Below are 18560 nucleotides of genomic sequence, written 5' to 3' on the forward strand. Positions count from 1 at the left end.
GTCTGAACGGTCTCCTCACAATAAAAAATGTGAGGAGACAAATGAGCCAAGTCAGCAAAGCTGAAGCAGGGCACAAAAACGATGCCGTTCAAAATAAAAAAATGTTGACTTCACCACGGAAGCAGACGGAGCAAACGGAAGAGAATTGGTTTTTGAAATTCAAGTTGAAATTTTGAATTAGCCGCAGAAAACAAAACTGAGGGAAGAGTCTTCATGTGCTTGTGAAGATAATCTACTCTGACCGACTGCTCACTGAAGGTAGAAAGTTGAAGTTCAGGTGGGATTCAACCTACTGGGTGTTTCTAGGTAAAGTGGGTGTAGTCTACTCTGATGAAGGTAGCAATGAACAGAAAAGTGGGTGGAGAGGCAGACGGCAAGGAAGAAGCAAACAGAGATGAAGCCAAAGTTTATCCGTAAAACTGAATAGCAGAAGCAGCTGTGGTCTTCAACTGGGTATAAGAGTGTTGTATGTATTCTGAATACGTGCAAGAACGACGGTAAGGTAGAAGCAGACAGAGGAAATTCAACATCTCACGAAGCCAAATTTTGTCCTTCAACTTAATAGCAGAAGCAGCTACGTCTTCGACTTCGGTGAAACGTGAAACGTATTAACAGACCGAGGTAACATGACTGAACCATGTCAGTAACTGTGGCCAATAATTTGTCACCTAAATGCACATCTGTTAAATGAAGGATGAAATTAGAGTCACTGAAGACATAATATGAAGATGATAGAAGAATAGTGAAATTGTACTGTATTTGTATGTGTGTACCGTATCTGTGTGTGTATGAGCATTCAGCTTTTCAGTGATGGACTATAATGGTATAGTAGTTTTTGGAAGATCTAGGGGTATGTATTCAAGTAAACCGTCGATCGGAATTAGGGAAAGATGAGAGAAACAAAATCACATTTAACAAGTGAATGAATATACATCATGTTGTAAATTAGTTACATGTTATAGCCACCGTATTACAATTAATATGAATCATTGTGCATCTAGTAATTGGTCCATGCTTATGGAGCAATATTAGTTTGCCCCACTCCTGACCATGCAGTGTGTATAAAATGGAGGCGTAGAGCTGAATGAGGTGAAGTAGAGGAAAAGACATATATGTGAATAATAAATGGGTGAACCATGTGTTGTAAGTAAATTACATGATGTAAGAAATATATTACAATGAGTAGAAAGTACTTGTTTGGCCCTCAAAATGTAGAAATAGTAGAAAATGTGGAGTTGGCTTATGCGGTTGTCATTAACGAATAACATAAGGTCCAATGAGCTAAAGAACCTAGAATCAAAATATAATCACCAGCGTGGATGTACATACAATTAAAATAGACTTACATCGTGTGACCAATACATTACAGTCTGTATAAGTTAGTGTACATGGAGTTGTATTTGTACATAGATAATGCCATTGTCTTAGAGTAAAAGTAAAGTGATGTGAATCATTAATCATAGTGATAAGCGTAATAATAGGATTTGGTATACGAGTAATATACATTTATATTATTGTTTATGGTAATATACATTTATAACACATTATGAATGGTAATATACATTTATATTATTGTTTATGTACATACTATTCATGAAGTGTTGCAAATTAGGGTGTTTGATGCATAATTGGCAGGAGCAGAAGTAATGGATTGTAGCAAATTGGCAGAAGATGGGACCCCTGAATTAGGAATGGAGTTCAACAGTGAAGAGGATGCGTACAAGTTTTACAACAAGTATGCCTTTAAAATGGGTTTCAGTGTACGTAAAGACTATCTGAATAAAGACAAAGACGGTATGACCACGTCTAAGAGATATAGTTGCTGCAAGGAATGTGTGAAGCGCAAGTACGAAAGTGATGTGATGCCAAAAAGGACACGAGCGCCGATGAAAACAGGGTGTGGAGCTAAAATGGTTATCGTGTTGTTTAGAGGGACAATGAAGTACCGTGTGCATGACCTTGTCTTAGAGCATAATCATGAGTTGCACATTACTCAATGTGCGCAATGATGCCATCACAAAGAAAAGTAAGTGTGGCTCAAGGATTCCAAGCTGAAATAAGCGAGAATGCTGGACTTTCATTGAAACAGAGCCATGACCTTATGGGAAAGGAGGCAGGTGGGATGGGTAATGTGGGATATACTCGGGATGATCTTAAACGATATCTTCGAACGAGACGGGAAAGGAGCTTGAAATATGGAGAAGCAGGTAGCATGCTGAATTATTTTCAAGAGCAAACACTCGAGAATCTATCCTTTTTTCATGTCGTACAGCTGGACTGTTAAGAACAAATAATGAATATCTTTTGGGCTGATGCAGGAATGTTAATTGACTACAACTTTTTTGGAGACGTAGTCACATTCGACACATCCTACAAAACAAATAAAGAATATCAGCCACTTGGAGTATTTGTGGGTTTTAACCAGCATAGGCAAATTGTGATATTCGGTGCTGCCCTTATGTATGATGAGACGATAGATTCTTTCAAATGGATATTTGGTACATTTTTAGAAGCAATGTGCGGAAAGCGTCCAAGTACCATACTAACCGACCAAGATCACGCCATGGCAGCCGCTCTTTCAGTTGTCATGCCTGAAACATTTCACGGTCTATGTACGTTTCACATAAGGCGTAATTTTATGAAACATCTTGGCAATCACTACAAGAAAAATAGTGATCTTCCATACATGTTTGGTGCATGCACGTATGAGTTTGAAGAAGTGGAACAATTCAATAGGGTGTGGGAGGCGATGGTGAAGAAACACAATCTTAAAAATAATGAATGGCTCTCCGGGTTGTATAGAATTCGTGATAAATGGGCAAAGTGCATGATGAAAGAAAGATGGATTGCGGGAATGCGAAGCACCCAACTTAGCGAAAACCTTAATGCAGCAATTAAAAATCATTTGAAACTGGATCATGACCTTGTGCAGTTCTTTAGACATTTCAATCAGGTAGTTGATGAAAAGAGACATAATGAACTGATCGCAGAATATGAAATGAGGTAAAAGCTCCCCATGGTAGGGTTAAGGCAAACACCTATGCTTGTGCATGCATCAGAGACGTATTCACCAACCGTATTTGTTGCATTCCAAAATGAATATGGCGAGTCAACAGCTATGGTTATATTGAGACAACAAGATGCAGCGATGTTTGTGAAGTTTACGGTCATGAGGTATGATGGAGGACCTGAAAGAATAGTGGTATTCAATCGGAATGATCTAAGTGTACATTGTAGTTGCAAAAAATACGAGAATGAAGGCATTTTATGTGGGCATGCGTCGAAGGTGTTTGATACTGTGGGCATAAAAATAATTCCTCCTAAATACGTTAAGAGGCGATGGACAAAAAGAGCTCGGGCTGGAGACTGTTTTGATTGGCGAGGACGGGAAGTTGTGGCTGATCCTAAAGTAATGATTTCAACTCGTTATCGGGAGCTCGCTCCAACCATGATTAAGGTCGCAACTCGAGCAGCAATGTCGGAGGACACCAGCAAAGTAGCAATCACTGTCATATCTGATTTGGCAAAGAGAGTTGAACTCCTCCTCTCAGAAAGCGAAGAGCAACCTTTGCAAAATAAAAAAAATCTGAATATGGAGGAACGAGATAAAATTGAAATTGTAAATGGAATGGGGGAGGCAGTAGTCGCAAGAGGCATTAAAAACGAGGCAGTGGGAAGAAAAGTAGAGTAATGCGAAGTTGGGTCAATAAATTTGACAGAGTAAAAAGAAAATCTAGATTATCGAGAACTACACAGACTACAGTATGAATCAAATTTTGGTACTTGGGGAACATTTATGCTAAAACTAAGTTATCTTTATACTATTAACTAAAGTTTAGGTACCATTCGTTATGAAATAATATTATTGCCGTGTCAATACTGTAGGTCTCAGAATCGGAGCCGACATCGATTTCATTTGAGGAATACATGTTTATGGGATGCCGTTCATCTACTGACTCTGTTTTGGTTAGTATAAAATGGACATGACTCTTGCTTTTATTTGGATGTTTCTAACAGCATAAATAGTTACATTGATGTTACATTGTGTGATAATATTGTTACGGCCGTCATCCCTCCTGATATACCTATTTTGTTTGTCTTATACAATGATTTTGCCCATACGAAACTCGTAGACGCATTCAATGAGCCAGACAATGAATGGCCCTCCAAACGCTGTTGCTCCCGATATCGATGAAAGTCAAACGGTATGCATATATTTAGTAGTTAAAATAAAGACCTTCTTGTTCGTGTAGTAGAGTTACTTTTTTTTCTTTAATTGTAATGGTGGGCACCCGAAAGCTGTCAAATCATGTAAATTATGTAGTTAACGTATGCTAGCTTTAATAACATATTATTTTTTATTATTCCAAGGTCCACCGTTTGGCTAATCAGGAGCCTCCTGCAAATGTCCCTACAGAATGGATGCATCCCAGATTTTCTATTTTTTCCAATCATAACTCCGTCAGAGATGTCTTAATGGTCTGATATATCATTTTTGTTATAATGTCTAGTCTAATTTAACTTTATAAGTGAGCAATATAGATACTGGTAATGATTTGTTAACAGTCGATTACTTATACCATATAATGTAGGAGGAGCGTGGGACAATTTCAACACACTGTGATGTTGATGCATATCATGTATTTGCACTATCACCTCAGGTGACAAACTTTTATCGTTACAGCAAATATTTATGTAATGTTATTAATTAGAGACTTGGATATCGTATATCATTAATCGTATGTTTCATTAATAATATTTGCTGATTTGCCATCGTTACGCATTTCAGGGAAGAAATAAAACATGGTGGTTTCGTAATACCTTCTCTAAGCGAAACTAAAAAGTTTTGTCAGAAGGAGGTTGAGATGAGAGGAGAAGATGTACCTGAATGCCATTTAGGTAAAAATAATATTGGGATTGATGAGTTTTGCAGGAATTTTTTGGATCTTATACGACTAAGTCAGCCTTTTGCAATGATTTAGATTCAAGAACTAACGAAGGGTTGTGTTTTTTTCTAAAGAATGGAGTTGATGTAAAGCTTCACAGTATGGGCTAAAGTCGCATTGAGAAATGCAGCATCCAAAAAATTTTTAAGAAAACCGTGAAATGTGTTAGAAATTATTTGTTCTAAGAATTTTACACTCCATAGTTTTTTACTGCATCAATGTTCACAAATTTCACATTGTAAATCGAGGATTAATGGTCTAATATTTTAAAAAATTTAATGCAACTTGTTGATCGTGTCCTCACTGGTCTCTCTAATCTGTGTAAAATTCATTTTTAAAAAATCAGAATAAAACAACATCCCCACATGGGAAACTTATTTTTAATCTTTGTTTGGGGGTTAACAAATTAAGTACGCAAGATTTGTAAGCAGGAAATGTCTGTGGTGTGTTTGTAAAGGCTAAGAGCTTAGTTGAACTAAGCATGGATCATACTGCAGCTTCATATCAAAAATGCACAACATCCACGCCTTTAGACCAAAACTGTATTCCTATGTATTAAATAAAGCACATGTGCAAACGAGAAGGCAGCGTCTTTTTTTTCATATTCTCTGCGGAACAGTTCCATCTTTTTTAAAACCTTATTCAGACTCATAAAAAACCGACTTGCGAGTTCTTCTCGTATTTTGTGGGCATAAAAGTTTTTCTCATTTTGATGGCATGGCTCAAAAGGTTGTGGGATAAAACTTGAAAAAAATGTTTGGCAAAAAGGGAGGTTGGTTTTCTGTCTCAAGTACGATTGGATCTGATGGTAGACAGTAGCGCACATTCGAGTAGATAGCTGTGAAAACAAATGGAAACAAAGCATGAGATATGGTTCGATGAGCACAATGAGTTAAACGGCATGGATTAAAATGGTAGAAATTCGTTGAAAGAAGACCTCGTCATGAAAGACGTGAAAGAGAAAGTTATAGCCTGGCACATCAAAAAAGAGGAGCTCAGGCGCCCACCCAAAAATTTGAAAAGAGTTGATCAAAACCGCAGTGACAAACAAGAACTCTATCTTCTTGTTTTAGACCGACAACAGGGTCAACCTTCTCAAAGCGAGAACCAGAAAGGTTATCAGAAATGAGGGCTGAGTGATAGGATTAAGATGTTACCTGGCATGCCATTGAGGTAAAAAAAAAATGTTGGATCTCACACTAATTGCGAGAGCGTTATACCTAAGTCAGCCTTTCGAATGACTTTAGATTGCTAAGACATAACATGTGTAGTTTTTTTCTAAGAATGAGCAGGTGTGAAACTTTCAGCCATCCATGCTAAAGTCGCCACCACATAGACAGAACCACAAAAAACGAGAAAATTAAGAACCATGATAATTTAGAAAATTTTTGGTTTCTAAGAATTTTACTCTAGTTTTTATTTCATCATTTACAAATTAATTATAATGTGTATGTATGACTTGATGGTAATCTAATATTTTAAAAAATTAATTGATGTTGATCGTGTTTTTAACTGCTTCTAATTGTGTAAAGGTTAATTTTAAAAAATCAGAATAAAAAAGCACAAAAAAAAATCTTATTTTTAATCTTTCTTTGGGGTGAACAAATTAAGTAGCAAGTTTGTACAGAAAAGTTGTATTGTTTGTATAGCTCAACTGTTGCACTAGCACACATCAGCTTAGCTTCCTATCAAAATGACAAAATCCCCCTTAGACCAACCTATTCTATCTATTAAATAAATACAACCCAAGGCAACTTTTCACCAAAATTTTATCTTTTTATAACCTTTTTCAAACACATAAAAAACGATGCCAGTTTTTCCTGATTTTTCGGTTCAAATGAAAGTTTCTTCCTCATTTTTGGGGTGGCATGCTCAAAAGTTTGTTTGGAATAGCTAAAAAGTTTGGAAAAGGAAGATGGCTTTCTTAGTCCTAATACGATAGGGTTTTGTCTAAGCCAATACCCTTTCTATTTGATAGCTGTGAAAACCAAATGGAATAAGCAAGGAATGTTGATAAGCCAGAATGAGTTAAATCAATGATGAAAGATGTGGGGAGATGAAGAAGACTGTTCAGAGAGAGTAAAAAGAGATTATAGCTTGCAGTCAAAAAAAGAGGCAACTCAGCTCACATGAAGTTGCCGCGCAGCGGACAAAAAATTTGCACAAGAGTTGATGAAAACCCGTGACAAAACAAATAACACTTCATCTTTTTTGGTTTTGGACCGGGGACCGACAAAAGGATCAACCTTCTCCAAGCGAAGATATAAAGTTTTGAGATGGAGGCTGAGGTGAAGGAGAAGATGTACCTGGATGCCATTCAGGTAAAAAAAAAATGTTGGGTTGATGAGTTTTCAGATTTTTGGATCTTATACCTAAGTCAGCTTTTGAATGACTTAGATTCAAGTCTAACACGTGTGTTTTTCTAAGAATCTCAGAAAGGACTTGTGTTACTTCTTTATATCGTGTTTATAGCGTTGAAAAAAGGAAGAAACAATCTGACTTTGTCTTTAGCATGTTGAGTTCTAAAAGTTCCCAGTACCTTTTTTCCTCTCTATTTCACTTTTAATAGTGTTTTGATTGGACTTAGATTACTGAATCGATTTAGATGCTCCGAGTGTTTGTTTATATTTTGCATTTGTTGGGATATTCATATGGCAGATTTAGTGCTTATTTGTATTGGGTTTACTGAACATTAATTGTTCCCTTAATCAGTGGTTTTATTTTGTCTTTCGGGTTGTTCATTTTAGGGTTGGCTAATGTGATTTTGGACATTGACGTACAAGATCATGAAAAGAAAAGCACACTTAGAGGAGGTACGTATCCATTTTCTTACGACTGGAATATGTTAAGAAATGGGCTTAATTTCTTTTAGGTAGATTTCTTGTTTTGTGTGGAAGTAACTAGTTTTCTAATTGATTTTAGTTACTTGAAGTAGTAGCCAAGAAATATTCTATTTAGTTTAGAATTAGAAGTTATTTCCTACAAATGTAGGGATTAGAATTGGTTTCCTATTGTTATTTGATTTTTGGCCAAATAATATTCCCTATAAATAGGTGGGTTGGCATACTACACAGATATACACAAGGGCACACAAGATGGCATCATGTAACCTTATACATGGGATGAGAGAGGGTTCTTGGGAGATGAGAGATGGTATACAAAGGTTGGACTTGGGTTCAAGTTGTATTCTTGTATAGGATTTTTCTCTCATAATAAATAATGGGTTTCTCTCCATGGACGTAGGCTCAATGGTGGAGCCGAATCACGTTAAATACTGTGTGTCGTTTATCTTTCATGCTTGTGGCTTGTTTGCTCATTAAATTGTTGTGTGATTGAAATCTCAATAGTTGTTTGTTCCGCATTTGGATCCTAGCAAAATATACTGGACTGGAATATATGTGGCTATTATTGTTGTTATAGTTTTATGTGAATAGACTGACTATTATGTGATACTATATGAAGGTGCTTCAGTTTGCAGGGGTTGAAAAATTCACCCCCGAGGTGGGTGAACAACTTGACATGGAAAAACATTCTGTCGTTCATCTTGTACTTGATCTAAAGAATCCTCCGGGCATGATAGTTCAAGTTTTTGAGGAGGGATACATTTGCAATGGGCGGATTCTTAGACGCGCAAAGGTAGGAGTCTCACGTGCTGTGGAGACCAGGGGAAGAAGCAAAAACGCATGAGTGAGATTATGAGATATGACTATTGTAGTATGTTTTAGACTCCACTTTATAGTACGTTCTACTTTTGAGACATTTCGCAAGTTTGCAAAGTTGCAAAAACTAGTTTCATTTCATGGTTGATGTACTTTATCAATGGTAATTAGGTAATGTGGATAATATCTGCTTCCGTGGTTGCCAAGAAAATGAAATTTTGTGCTATATAATCAACATGCAATCCCTAATATTTGCTTTCCTAGATAATAATGCTACAAAAAATGGGATCTTGTGCTATATAATCTGCATGTTATCGTTACTTCGTTCTTGATTTCCTTCTTCACAATGTGATTGATTAAATGCGATGAAGTACCACAACAGCAATTTTTTCTCCTTTTGTTTCTTTCTGCTTGGTGACCTTCTTTTTTTTAGGGAAAATGACCTGTTTCATCCCTCACATTTCGCAAAAATATTCTTTTCGTCTCTCACTTTTAAAATGAAATAAATTCGTCCCTGACATTTAAAAATTAAAGCTATTACATCCCTGAACCTAATTTTCAATCTGAATCAAACCATCCAATAACCCAGTAATAAATTTCGAAAATAAAATTGATAGATCATTTGGTCAATTTCATCTTATTCACATGGCATTTATTAAACCAAAAAAATGAAACAAGCATGGAATGTTGATGAGCTGAATGAGTTAAACCATGATTAAAAATGTAGAAATGTGAAGAAGACTGTCAGAAAGAGTGAAAGAAAGGTTATACTGGCACTCAAAAAAGAGGCTGCTCAGCCCACCAAAAATTTGAAAGAGTTGATAAAAACCCATGACAAACAAAACTCATCTTCTTGGTTTTAGACCGACAAAAGGGTCAACCTTCTCCAAGCGAAACCAGAAAGTTTTCAGAATGAGGCTGAGGTGAAGGATAAGATGTACCTGGATGCCATTGAGGTAAAAAAAAATGTTGGGTTGATGAGTATTCGGATTTTTGGATCTTATACCTAAGTCAGCTTTCGAATGGCTTAGATTCAAGACTAACATGTGTGTTTTTCTAAGAATGAGCAGGTGTAAACTTCACCTCATGCTAAAGTCCAGTGAGATAAACCACAAAAAAGAAAAATTAAGAACCATGAAATTTAGAAATTTTTGGTTCTAAGAATTTTACTCTAGTTTTTATTGCATCATTTACAAATTAATTATAATGTGTATGTATGACTTGATGGTAATCTAATATTTTAAAAAATTAATTGATGTTGATCGTGTTTTTAACTGCTTCTAATTGTGTAAAGGTTAATTTTAAAAAATCAGAATAAAAAAGCACAAAAAAAAATCTTATTTTTAATCTTTCTTTGGGGTGAACAAATTAAGTAGCAAGTTTGTACAGAAAAGTTGTATTGTTTGTATAGCTCAACTGTTGCACTAGCACACATCAGCTTAGCTTCCTATCAAAATGACAAAATCCCCCTTAGACCAACCTATTCTATCTATTAAATAAATACAACCCAAGGCAACTTTTCACCAAAATTTTATCTTTTTATAACCTTTTTCAAACACATAAAAAACGATGCCAGTTTTTCCTGATTTTGGTTGCATGAAAGTTCTTCCTCATTTTGGTGGCATGGCTCAAAAGTTTGTTTGGATAGCTAAAAAGTTTGGAAAGGAGATGGCTTCTAGTCCTAATACGATAGGGTTTTGTGCTAGCAATACCCTTTCTATTTTGATAGCTGTGACACAAATGGAATAAGCAAGGAATGTTGATAAGCAGAATGAGTTAAATCATGATGAAAGATGTGGGGAGATGAAGAAGACTGTCAGAGAGAGTAAAAGAAAGATTATACTTGCAGTCAAAAAAGAGGCTACTCAGCTCACAAAAAATTTGAAAGAGTTGATGAAAACCCGTGACAAACAATACTCATCTTTTTGGTTTTGGACCGACAAAAGGATCAACCTTCTCCAAGCGAAGATATAAAGTTTTGAGATGGAGGCTGAGGTGAAGGAGAAGATGTACCTGGATGCCATTCAGGTAAAAAAAAAATGTTGGGTTGATGGGTTTTCAGATTTTTGGATCTTATACCTAAGTCAGCTTTTGAATGACTTAGATTCAAGTCTAACACGTGTGTTTTTCTAAGAATCTCAGGAAGGACTTGTGTTACTTCTTTATATCGTGTTTATAGCGTTGAAAAAAGGAAGAAACAATCTGACTTTGTCTTTAGCATGTTGAGTTCTAAAAGTTCCCAGTACCTTTTTTCCTCTCTATTTCACTTTTAATAGTGTTTTGATTGGACTTAGATTACTGAATCGATTTAGATGCTCCGAGTGTTTGTTTATATTTTGCATTTGTTGGGATATTCATATGGCAGATTTAGTGCTTATTTGTATTGGGTTTACTGAACATTAATTGTTCCCTTAATCAGTGGTTTTATTTTGTCTTTCGGGTTGTTCATTTTAGGGTTGGCTAATGTGATTTTGGACATTGACGTACAAGATCATGAAAAGAAAAGCACACTTAGAGGAGGTACGTATCCATTTTCTTACGACTGGAATATGTTAAGAAATGGGCTTAATTTCTTTTAGGTAGATTTCTTGTTTTGTGTGGAAGTAACTAGTTTTCTAATTGATTTTAGTTACTTGAAGTAGTAGCCAAGAAATATTCTATTTAGTTTAGAATTAGAAGTTATTTCCTACAAATGTAGGGATTAGAATTGGTTTCCTATTGTTATTTGATTTTTGGCCAAATAATATTCCCTATAAATAGGTGGGTTGGCATACTACACAGATATACACAAGGGCACACAAGATGGCATCATGTAACCTTATACATGGGATGAGAGAGGGTTCTTGGGAGATGAGAGATGGTATACAAAGGTTGGACTTGGGTTCAAGTTGTATTCTTGTATAGGATTTTTCTCTCATAATAAATAATGGGTTTCTCTCCATGGACGTAGGCTCAATGGTGGAGCCGAATCACGTTAAATACTGTGTGTCGTTTATCTTTCATGCTTGTGGCTTGTTTGCTCATTAAATTGTTGTGTGATTGAAATCTCAATAGTTGTTTGTTCCGCATTTGGATCCTAGCAAAATATACTGGACTGGAATATATGTGGCTATTATTGTTGTTATAGTTTTATGTGAATAGACTGACTATTATGTGATACTATATGAAGGTGCTTCAGTTTGCAGGGGTTGAAAAATTCACCCCCGAGGTGGGTGAACAACTTGACATGGAAAAACATTCTGTCGTTCATCTTGTACTTGATCTAAAGAATCCTCCGGGCATGATAGTTCAAGTTTTTGAGGAGGGATACATTTGCAATGGGCGGATTCTTAGACGCGCAAAGGTAGGAGTCTCACGTGCTGTGGAGACCAGGGGAAGAAGCAAAAACGCATGAGTGAGATTATGAGATATGACTATTGTAGTATGTTTTAGACTCCACTTTATAGTACGTTCTACTTTTGAGACATTTCGCAAGTTTGCAAAGTTGCAAAAACTAGTTTCATTTCATGGTTGATGTACTTTATCAATGGTAATTAGGTAATGTGGATAATATCTGCTTCCGTGGTTGCCAAGAAAATGAAATTTTGTGCTATATAATCAACATGCAATCCCTAATATTTGCTTTCCTAGATAATAATGCTACAAAAAATGGGATCTTGTGCTATATAATCTGCATGTTATCGTTACTTCGTTCTTGATTTCCTTCTTCACAATGTGATTGATTAAATGCGATGAAGTACCACAACAGCAATTTTTTCTCCTTTTGTTTCTTTCTGCTTGGTGACCTTCTTTTTTTTAGGGAAAATGACCTGTTTCATCCCTCACATTTCGCAAAAATATTCTTTTCGTCTCTCACTTTTAAAATGAAATAAATTCGTCCCTGACATTTAAAAATTAAAGCTATTACATCCCTGAACCTAATTTTCAATCTGAATCAAACCATCCAATAACCCAGTAATAAATTTCGAAAATAAAATTGATAGATCATTTGGTCAATTTCATCTTATTCACATGGCATTTATTAAACCAAAAAAATGAAACAAGCATGGAATGTTGATGAGCTGAATGAGTTAAACCATGATTAAAAATGTAGAAATGTGAAGAAGACTGTCAGAAAGAGTGAAAGAAAGGTTATACTGGCACTCAAAAAAGAGGCTGCTCAGCCCACCAAAAATTTGAAAGAGTTGATAAAAACCCATGACAAACAAAACTCATCTTCTTGGTTTTAGACCGACAAAAGGGTCAACCTTCTCCAAGCGAAACCAGAAAGTTTTCAGAATGAGGCTGAGGTGAAGGATAAGATGTACCTGGATGCCATTGAGGTAAAAAAAAATGTTGGGTTGATGAGTATTCGGATTTTTGGATCTTATACCTAAGTCAGCTTTCGAATGGCTTAGATTCAAGACTAACATGTGTGTTTTTCTAAGAATGAGCAGGTGTAAACTTCACCTCATGCTAAAGTCCAGTGAGATAAACCACAAAAAAGAAAAATTAAGAACCATGAAATTTAGAAATTTTTGGTTCTAAGAATTTTACTCTAGTTTTTATTGCATCATTTACAAATTAATTATAATGTGTATGTATGACTTGATGGTAATCTAATATTTTAAAAAATTAATTGATGTTGATCGTGTTTTTAACTGCTTCTAATTGTGTAAAGGTTAATTTTAAAAAATCAGAATAAAAAAGCACAAAAAAAAATCTTATTTTTAATCTTTCTTTGGGGTGAACAAATTAAGTAGCAAGTTTGTACAGAAAAGTTGTATTGTTTGTATAGCTCAACTGTTGCACTAGCACACATCAGCTTAGCTTCCTATCAAAATGACAAAATCCCCCTTAGACCAACCTATTCTATCTATTAAATAAATACAACCCAAGGCAACTTTTCACCAAAATTTTATCTTTTTATAACCTTTTTCAAACACATAAAAAACGATGCCAGTTTTTCCTGATTTTGGTTGCATGAAAGTTCTTCCTCATTTTGGTGGCATGGCTCAAAAGTTTGTTTGGATAGCTAAAAAGTTTGGAAAGGAGATGGCTTCTAGTCCTAATACGATAGGGTTTTGTGCTAGCAATACCCTTTCTATTTTGATAGCTGTGACACAAATGGAATAAGCAAGGAATGTTGATAAGCAGAATGAGTTAAATCATGATGAAAGATGTGGGGAGATGAAGAAGACTGTCAGAGAGAGTAAAAGAAAGATTATACTTGCAGTCAAAAAAGAGGCTACTCAGCTCACAAAAAATTTGAAAGAGTTGATGAAAACCCGTGACAAACAATACTCATCTTTTTGGTTTTGGACCGACAAAAGGATCAACCTTCTCCAAGCGAAGATATAAAGTTTTGAGATGGAGGCTGAGGTGAAGGAGAAGATGTACCTGGATGCCATTCAGGTAAAAAAAAAATGTTGGGTTGATGAGTTTTCAGATTTTTGGATCTTATACCTAAGTCAGCTTTTGAATGACTTAGATTCAAGTCTAACACGTGTGTTTTTCTAAGAATCTCAGAAAGGACTTGTGTTACTTCTTTATATCGTGTTTATAGCGTTGAAAAAAGGAAGAAACAATCTGACTTTGTCTTTAGCATGTTGAGTTCTAAAAGTTCCCAGTACCTTTTTTCCTCTCTATTTCACTTTTAATAGTGTTTTGATTGGACTTAGATTACTGAATCGATTTAGATGCTCCGAGTGTTTGTTTATATTTTGCATTTGTTGGGATATTCATATGGCAGATTTAGTGCTTATTTGTATTGGGTTTACTGAACATTAATTGTTCCCTTAATCAGTGGTTTTATTTTGTCTTTCGGGTTGTTCATTTTAGGGTTGGCTAATGTGATTTTGGACATTGACGTACAAGATCATGAAAAGAAAAGCACACTTAGAGGAGGTACGTATCCATTTTCTTACGACTGGAATATGTTAAGAAATGGGCTTAATTTCTTTTAGGTAGATTTCTTGTTTTGTGTGGAAGTAACTAGTTTTCTAATTGATTTTAGTTACTTGAAGTAGTAGCCAAGAAATATTCTATTTAGTTTAGAATTAGAAGTTATTTCCTACAAATGTAGGGATTAGAATTGGTTTCCTATTGTTATTTGATTTTTGGCCAAATAATATTCCCTATAAATAGGTGGGTTGGCATACTACACAGATATACACAAGGGCACACAAGATGGCATCATGTAACCTTATACATGGGATGAGAGAGGGTTCTTGGGAGATGAGAGATGGTATACAAAGGTTGGACTTGGGTTCAAGTTGTATTCTTGTATAGGATTTTTCTCTCATAATAAATAATGGGTTTCTCTCCATGGACGTAGGCTCAATGGTGGAGCCGAATCACGTTAAATACTGTGTGTCGTTTATCTTTCATGCTTGTGGCTTGTTTGCTCATTAAATTGTTGTGTGATTGAAATCTCAATAGTTGTTTGTTCCGCATTTGGATCCTAGCAAAATATACTGGACTGGAATATATGTGGCTATTATTGTTGTTATAGTTTTATGTGAATAGACTGACTATTATGTGATACTATATGAAGGTGCTTCAGTTTGCAGGGGTTGAAAAATTCACCCCCGAGGTGGGTGAACAACTTGACATGGAAAAACATTCTGTCGTTCATCTTGTACTTGATCTAAAGAATCCTCCGGGCATGATAGTTCAAGTTTTTGAGGAGGGATACATTTGCAATGGGCGGATTCTTAGACGCGCAAAGGTAGGAGTCTCACGTGCTGTGGAGACCAGGGGAAGAAGCAAAAACGCATGAGTGAGATTATGAGATATGACTATTGTAGTATGTTTTAGACTCCACTTTATAGTACGTTCTACTTTTGAGACATTTCGCAAGTTTGCAAAGTTGCAAAAACTAGTTTCATTTCATGGTTGATGTACTTTATCAATGGTAATTAGGTAATGTGGATAATATCTGCTTCCGTGGTTGCCAAGAAAATGAAATTTTGTGCTATATAATCAACATGCAATCCCTAATATTTGCTTTCCTAGATAATAATGCTACAAAAAATGGGATCTTGTGCTATATAATCTGCATGTTATCGTTACTTCGTTCTTGATTTCCTTCTTCACAATGTGATTGATTAAATGCGATGAAGTACCACAACAGCAATTTTTTCTCCTTTTGTTTCTTTCTGCTTGGTGACCTTCTTTTTTTTAGGGAAAATGACCTGTTTCATCCCTCACATTTCGCAAAAATATTCTTTTCGTCTCTCACTTTTAAAATGAAATAAATTCGTCCCTGACATTTAAAAATTAAAGCTATTACATCCCTGAACCTAATTTTCAATCTGAATCAAACCATCCAATAACCCAGTAATAAATTTCGAAAATAAAATTGATAGATCATTTGGTCAATTTCATCTTATTCACATGGCATTTATTAAACCAAAAAAATGAAACAAGCATGGAATGTTGATGAGCTGAATGAGTTAAACCATGATTAAAAATGTAGAAATGTGAAGAAGACTGTCAGAAAGAGTGAAAGAAAGGTTATACTGGCACTCAAAAAAGAGGCTGCTCAGCCCACCAAAAATTTGAAAGAGTTGATAAAAACCCATGACAAACAAAACTCATCTTCTTGGTTTTAGACCGACAAAAGGTTCAACCTTCTCCAAGCGAAACCAGAAAGTTTTCAGAATGAGGCTGAGGTGAAGGATAAGATGTACCTGGATGCCATTGAGGTAAAAAAAAATGTTGGGTTGATGAGTATTCGGATTTTTGGATCTTATACCTAAGTCAGCTTTCGAATGGCTTAGATTCAAGACTAACATGTGTGTTTTTCTAAGAATGAGCAGGTGTAAACTTCACCTCATGCTAAAGTCCAGTGAGATAAACCACAAAAAAGAAAAATTAAGAACCATGAAATTTAGAAATTTTTGGTTCTAAGAATTTTACTCTAGTTTTTATTGCATCATTTACAAATTAATTATAATGTGTATGTATGACTTGATGGTAATCTAATATTTTAAAAAATTAATTGATGTTGATCGTGTTTTTAACTGCTTCTAATTGTGTAAAGGTTAATTTTAAAAAATCAGAATAAAAAAGCACAAAAAAAAATCTTATTTTTAATCTTTCTTTGGGGTGAACAAATTAAGTAGCAAGTTTGTACAGAAAAGTTGTGTTGTTTGTATAGCTCAACTGTTGCACTAGCACACATCAGCTTAGCTTCCTATCAAAATGACAAAATCCCCCTTAGACCAACCTATTCTATCTATTAAATAAATACAACCCAAGGCAACTTTTCACCAAAATTTTATCTTTTTATAACCTTTTTCAAACACATAAAAAACGATGCCAGTTTTTCCTGATTTTGGTTGCATGAAAGTTCTTCCTCATTTTGGTGGCATGGCTCAAAAGTTTGTTTGGATAGCTAAAAAGTTTGGAAAGGAGATGGCTTCTAGTCCTAATACGATAGGGTTTTGTGCTAGCAATACCCTTTCTATTTTGATAGCTGTGACACAAATGGAATAAGCAAGGAATGTTGATAAGCAGAATGAGTTAAATCATGATGAAAGATGTGGGGAGATGAAGAAGACTGTCAGAGAGAGTAAAAGAAAGATTATACTTGCAATCAAAAAAGAGGCTACTCAGCTCACAAAAAATTTGAAAGAGTTGATGAAAACCCGTGACAAACAATACTCATCTTTTTGGTTTTGGACCGACAAAAGGATCAACCTTCTCCAAGCGAAGATATAAAGTTTTGAGATGGAGGCTGAGGTGAAGGAGAAGATGTACCTGGATGCCATTCAGGTAAAAAAAAAATGTTGGGTTGATGGGTTTTCAGATTTTTGGATCTTATACCTAAGTCAGCTTTTGAATGACTTAGATTCAAGTCTAACACGTGTGTTTTTCTAAGAATCTCAGAAAGGACTTGTGTTACTTCTTTATATCGTGTTTATAGCGTTGAAAAAAGGAAGAAACAATCTGACTTTGTCTTTAGCATGTTGAGTTCTAAAAGTTCCCAGTACCTTTTTTCCTCTCTATTTCACTTTTAATAGTGTTTTGATTGGACTTAGATTACTGAATCGATTTAGATGCTCCGAGTGTTTGTTTATATTTTGCATTTGTTGGGATATTCATATGGCAGATTTAGTGCTTATTTGTATTGGGTTTACTGAACATTAATTGTTCCCTTAATCAGTGGTTTTATTTTGTCTTTCGGGTTGTTCATTTTAGGGTTGGCTAATGTGATTTTGGACATTGACGTACAAGATCATGAAAAGAAAAGCACACTTAGAGGAGGTACGTATCCATTTTCTTACGACTGGAATATGTTAAGAAATGGGCTTAATTTCTTTTAGGTAGATTTCTTGTTTTGTGTGGAAGTAACTAGTTTTCTAATTGATTTTAGTTACTTGAAGTAGTAGCCAAGAAATATTCTATTTAGTTTAGAATTAGAAGTTATTTCCTACAAATGTAGGGATTAGAATTGGTTTCCTATTGTTATTTGATTTTTGGCCAAATAATATTCCCTATAAATAGGTGGGTTGGCATACTACACAGATATACACAAGGGCACACAAGATGGCATCATGTAACCTTATACATGGGATGAGAGATGGTATACAAAGGTTGGACTTGGGTTCAAGTTGTATTCTTGTATAGGATTTTTCTCTCATAATAAATAATGGGTTTCTCTCCATGGACGTAGGCTCAATGGTGGAGCGGAATCACGTTAAATACTGTGTGTCGTTTATCTTTCATGCTTGTGGCTTGTTTGCTCATTAAATTGTTGTGTGATTGAAATCTCAATAGTTGTTTGTTCCGCATTTGGATCCTAGCAAAATATACTGGACTGGAATATATGTGGCTATTATTGTTGTTATAGTTTTATGTGAATAGACTGACTATTATGTGATACTATATGAAGGTGCTTCAGTTTGCAGGGGTTGAAAAATTCACCCCCGAGGTGGGTGAACAACTTGACATGGAAAAACATTCTGTC

At 35.3% G+C, this 18560-nt stretch overlaps 2 protein-coding genes across 2 annotated transcripts; both read left to right on the plus strand.

The window, feature by feature from the left end:
• The first annotated feature begins 1646 nt into the window (after window positions 1-1646).
• LOC113758023 (protein FAR1-RELATED SEQUENCE 7-like) lies at window positions 1647-2009 on the plus strand. The gene has a single exon (XM_027301054.1). It carries the CDS (start codon window positions 1647-1649, stop codon window positions 2007-2009), a length of 363 nt encoding a protein of 120 aa, XP_027156855.1.
• Window positions 2006-3007, plus strand: LOC113758024 (protein FAR1-RELATED SEQUENCE 5-like). Its single transcript, XM_027301055.1, has 2 exons — window positions 2006-2207; window positions 2319-3007. The coding sequence occupies exons 1-2, from the start codon at window positions 2006-2008 to the stop codon at window positions 3005-3007; spliced, it is 891 nt and encodes a 296-aa protein (XP_027156856.1).
• The last annotated feature ends 15553 nt before the right edge of the window (window positions 3008-18560 follow it).

The sequence above is a fragment of the Coffea eugenioides genome, unplaced genomic scaffold (assembly GCF_003713205.1).
Source record: "Coffea eugenioides isolate CCC68of unplaced genomic scaffold, Ceug_1.0 ScVebR1_3504;HRSCAF=4726, whole genome shotgun sequence".
In the NCBI taxonomy this organism is placed as follows: Eukaryota; Viridiplantae; Streptophyta; class Magnoliopsida; order Gentianales; family Rubiaceae; genus Coffea; species Coffea eugenioides.

Coding starts and splice junctions, on each gene's coding strand:
- LOC113758023 (XM_027301054.1), top strand. CDS start 1,647: ATGGATTGTAGCAAATTGGCAGAAGATGGGACCCCTGAATTAGGAATG.
- LOC113758024 (XM_027301055.1), top strand. CDS start 2,006: ATGATGCCATCACAAAGAAAAGTAAGTGTGGCTCAAGGATTCCAAGCT. Junction 2,208..2,318: donor CTTGAAATATGGAGAAGCAG/GTAGCATGCTGA, acceptor GGGCTGATGCAG/GAATGTTAATTGACTACAAC.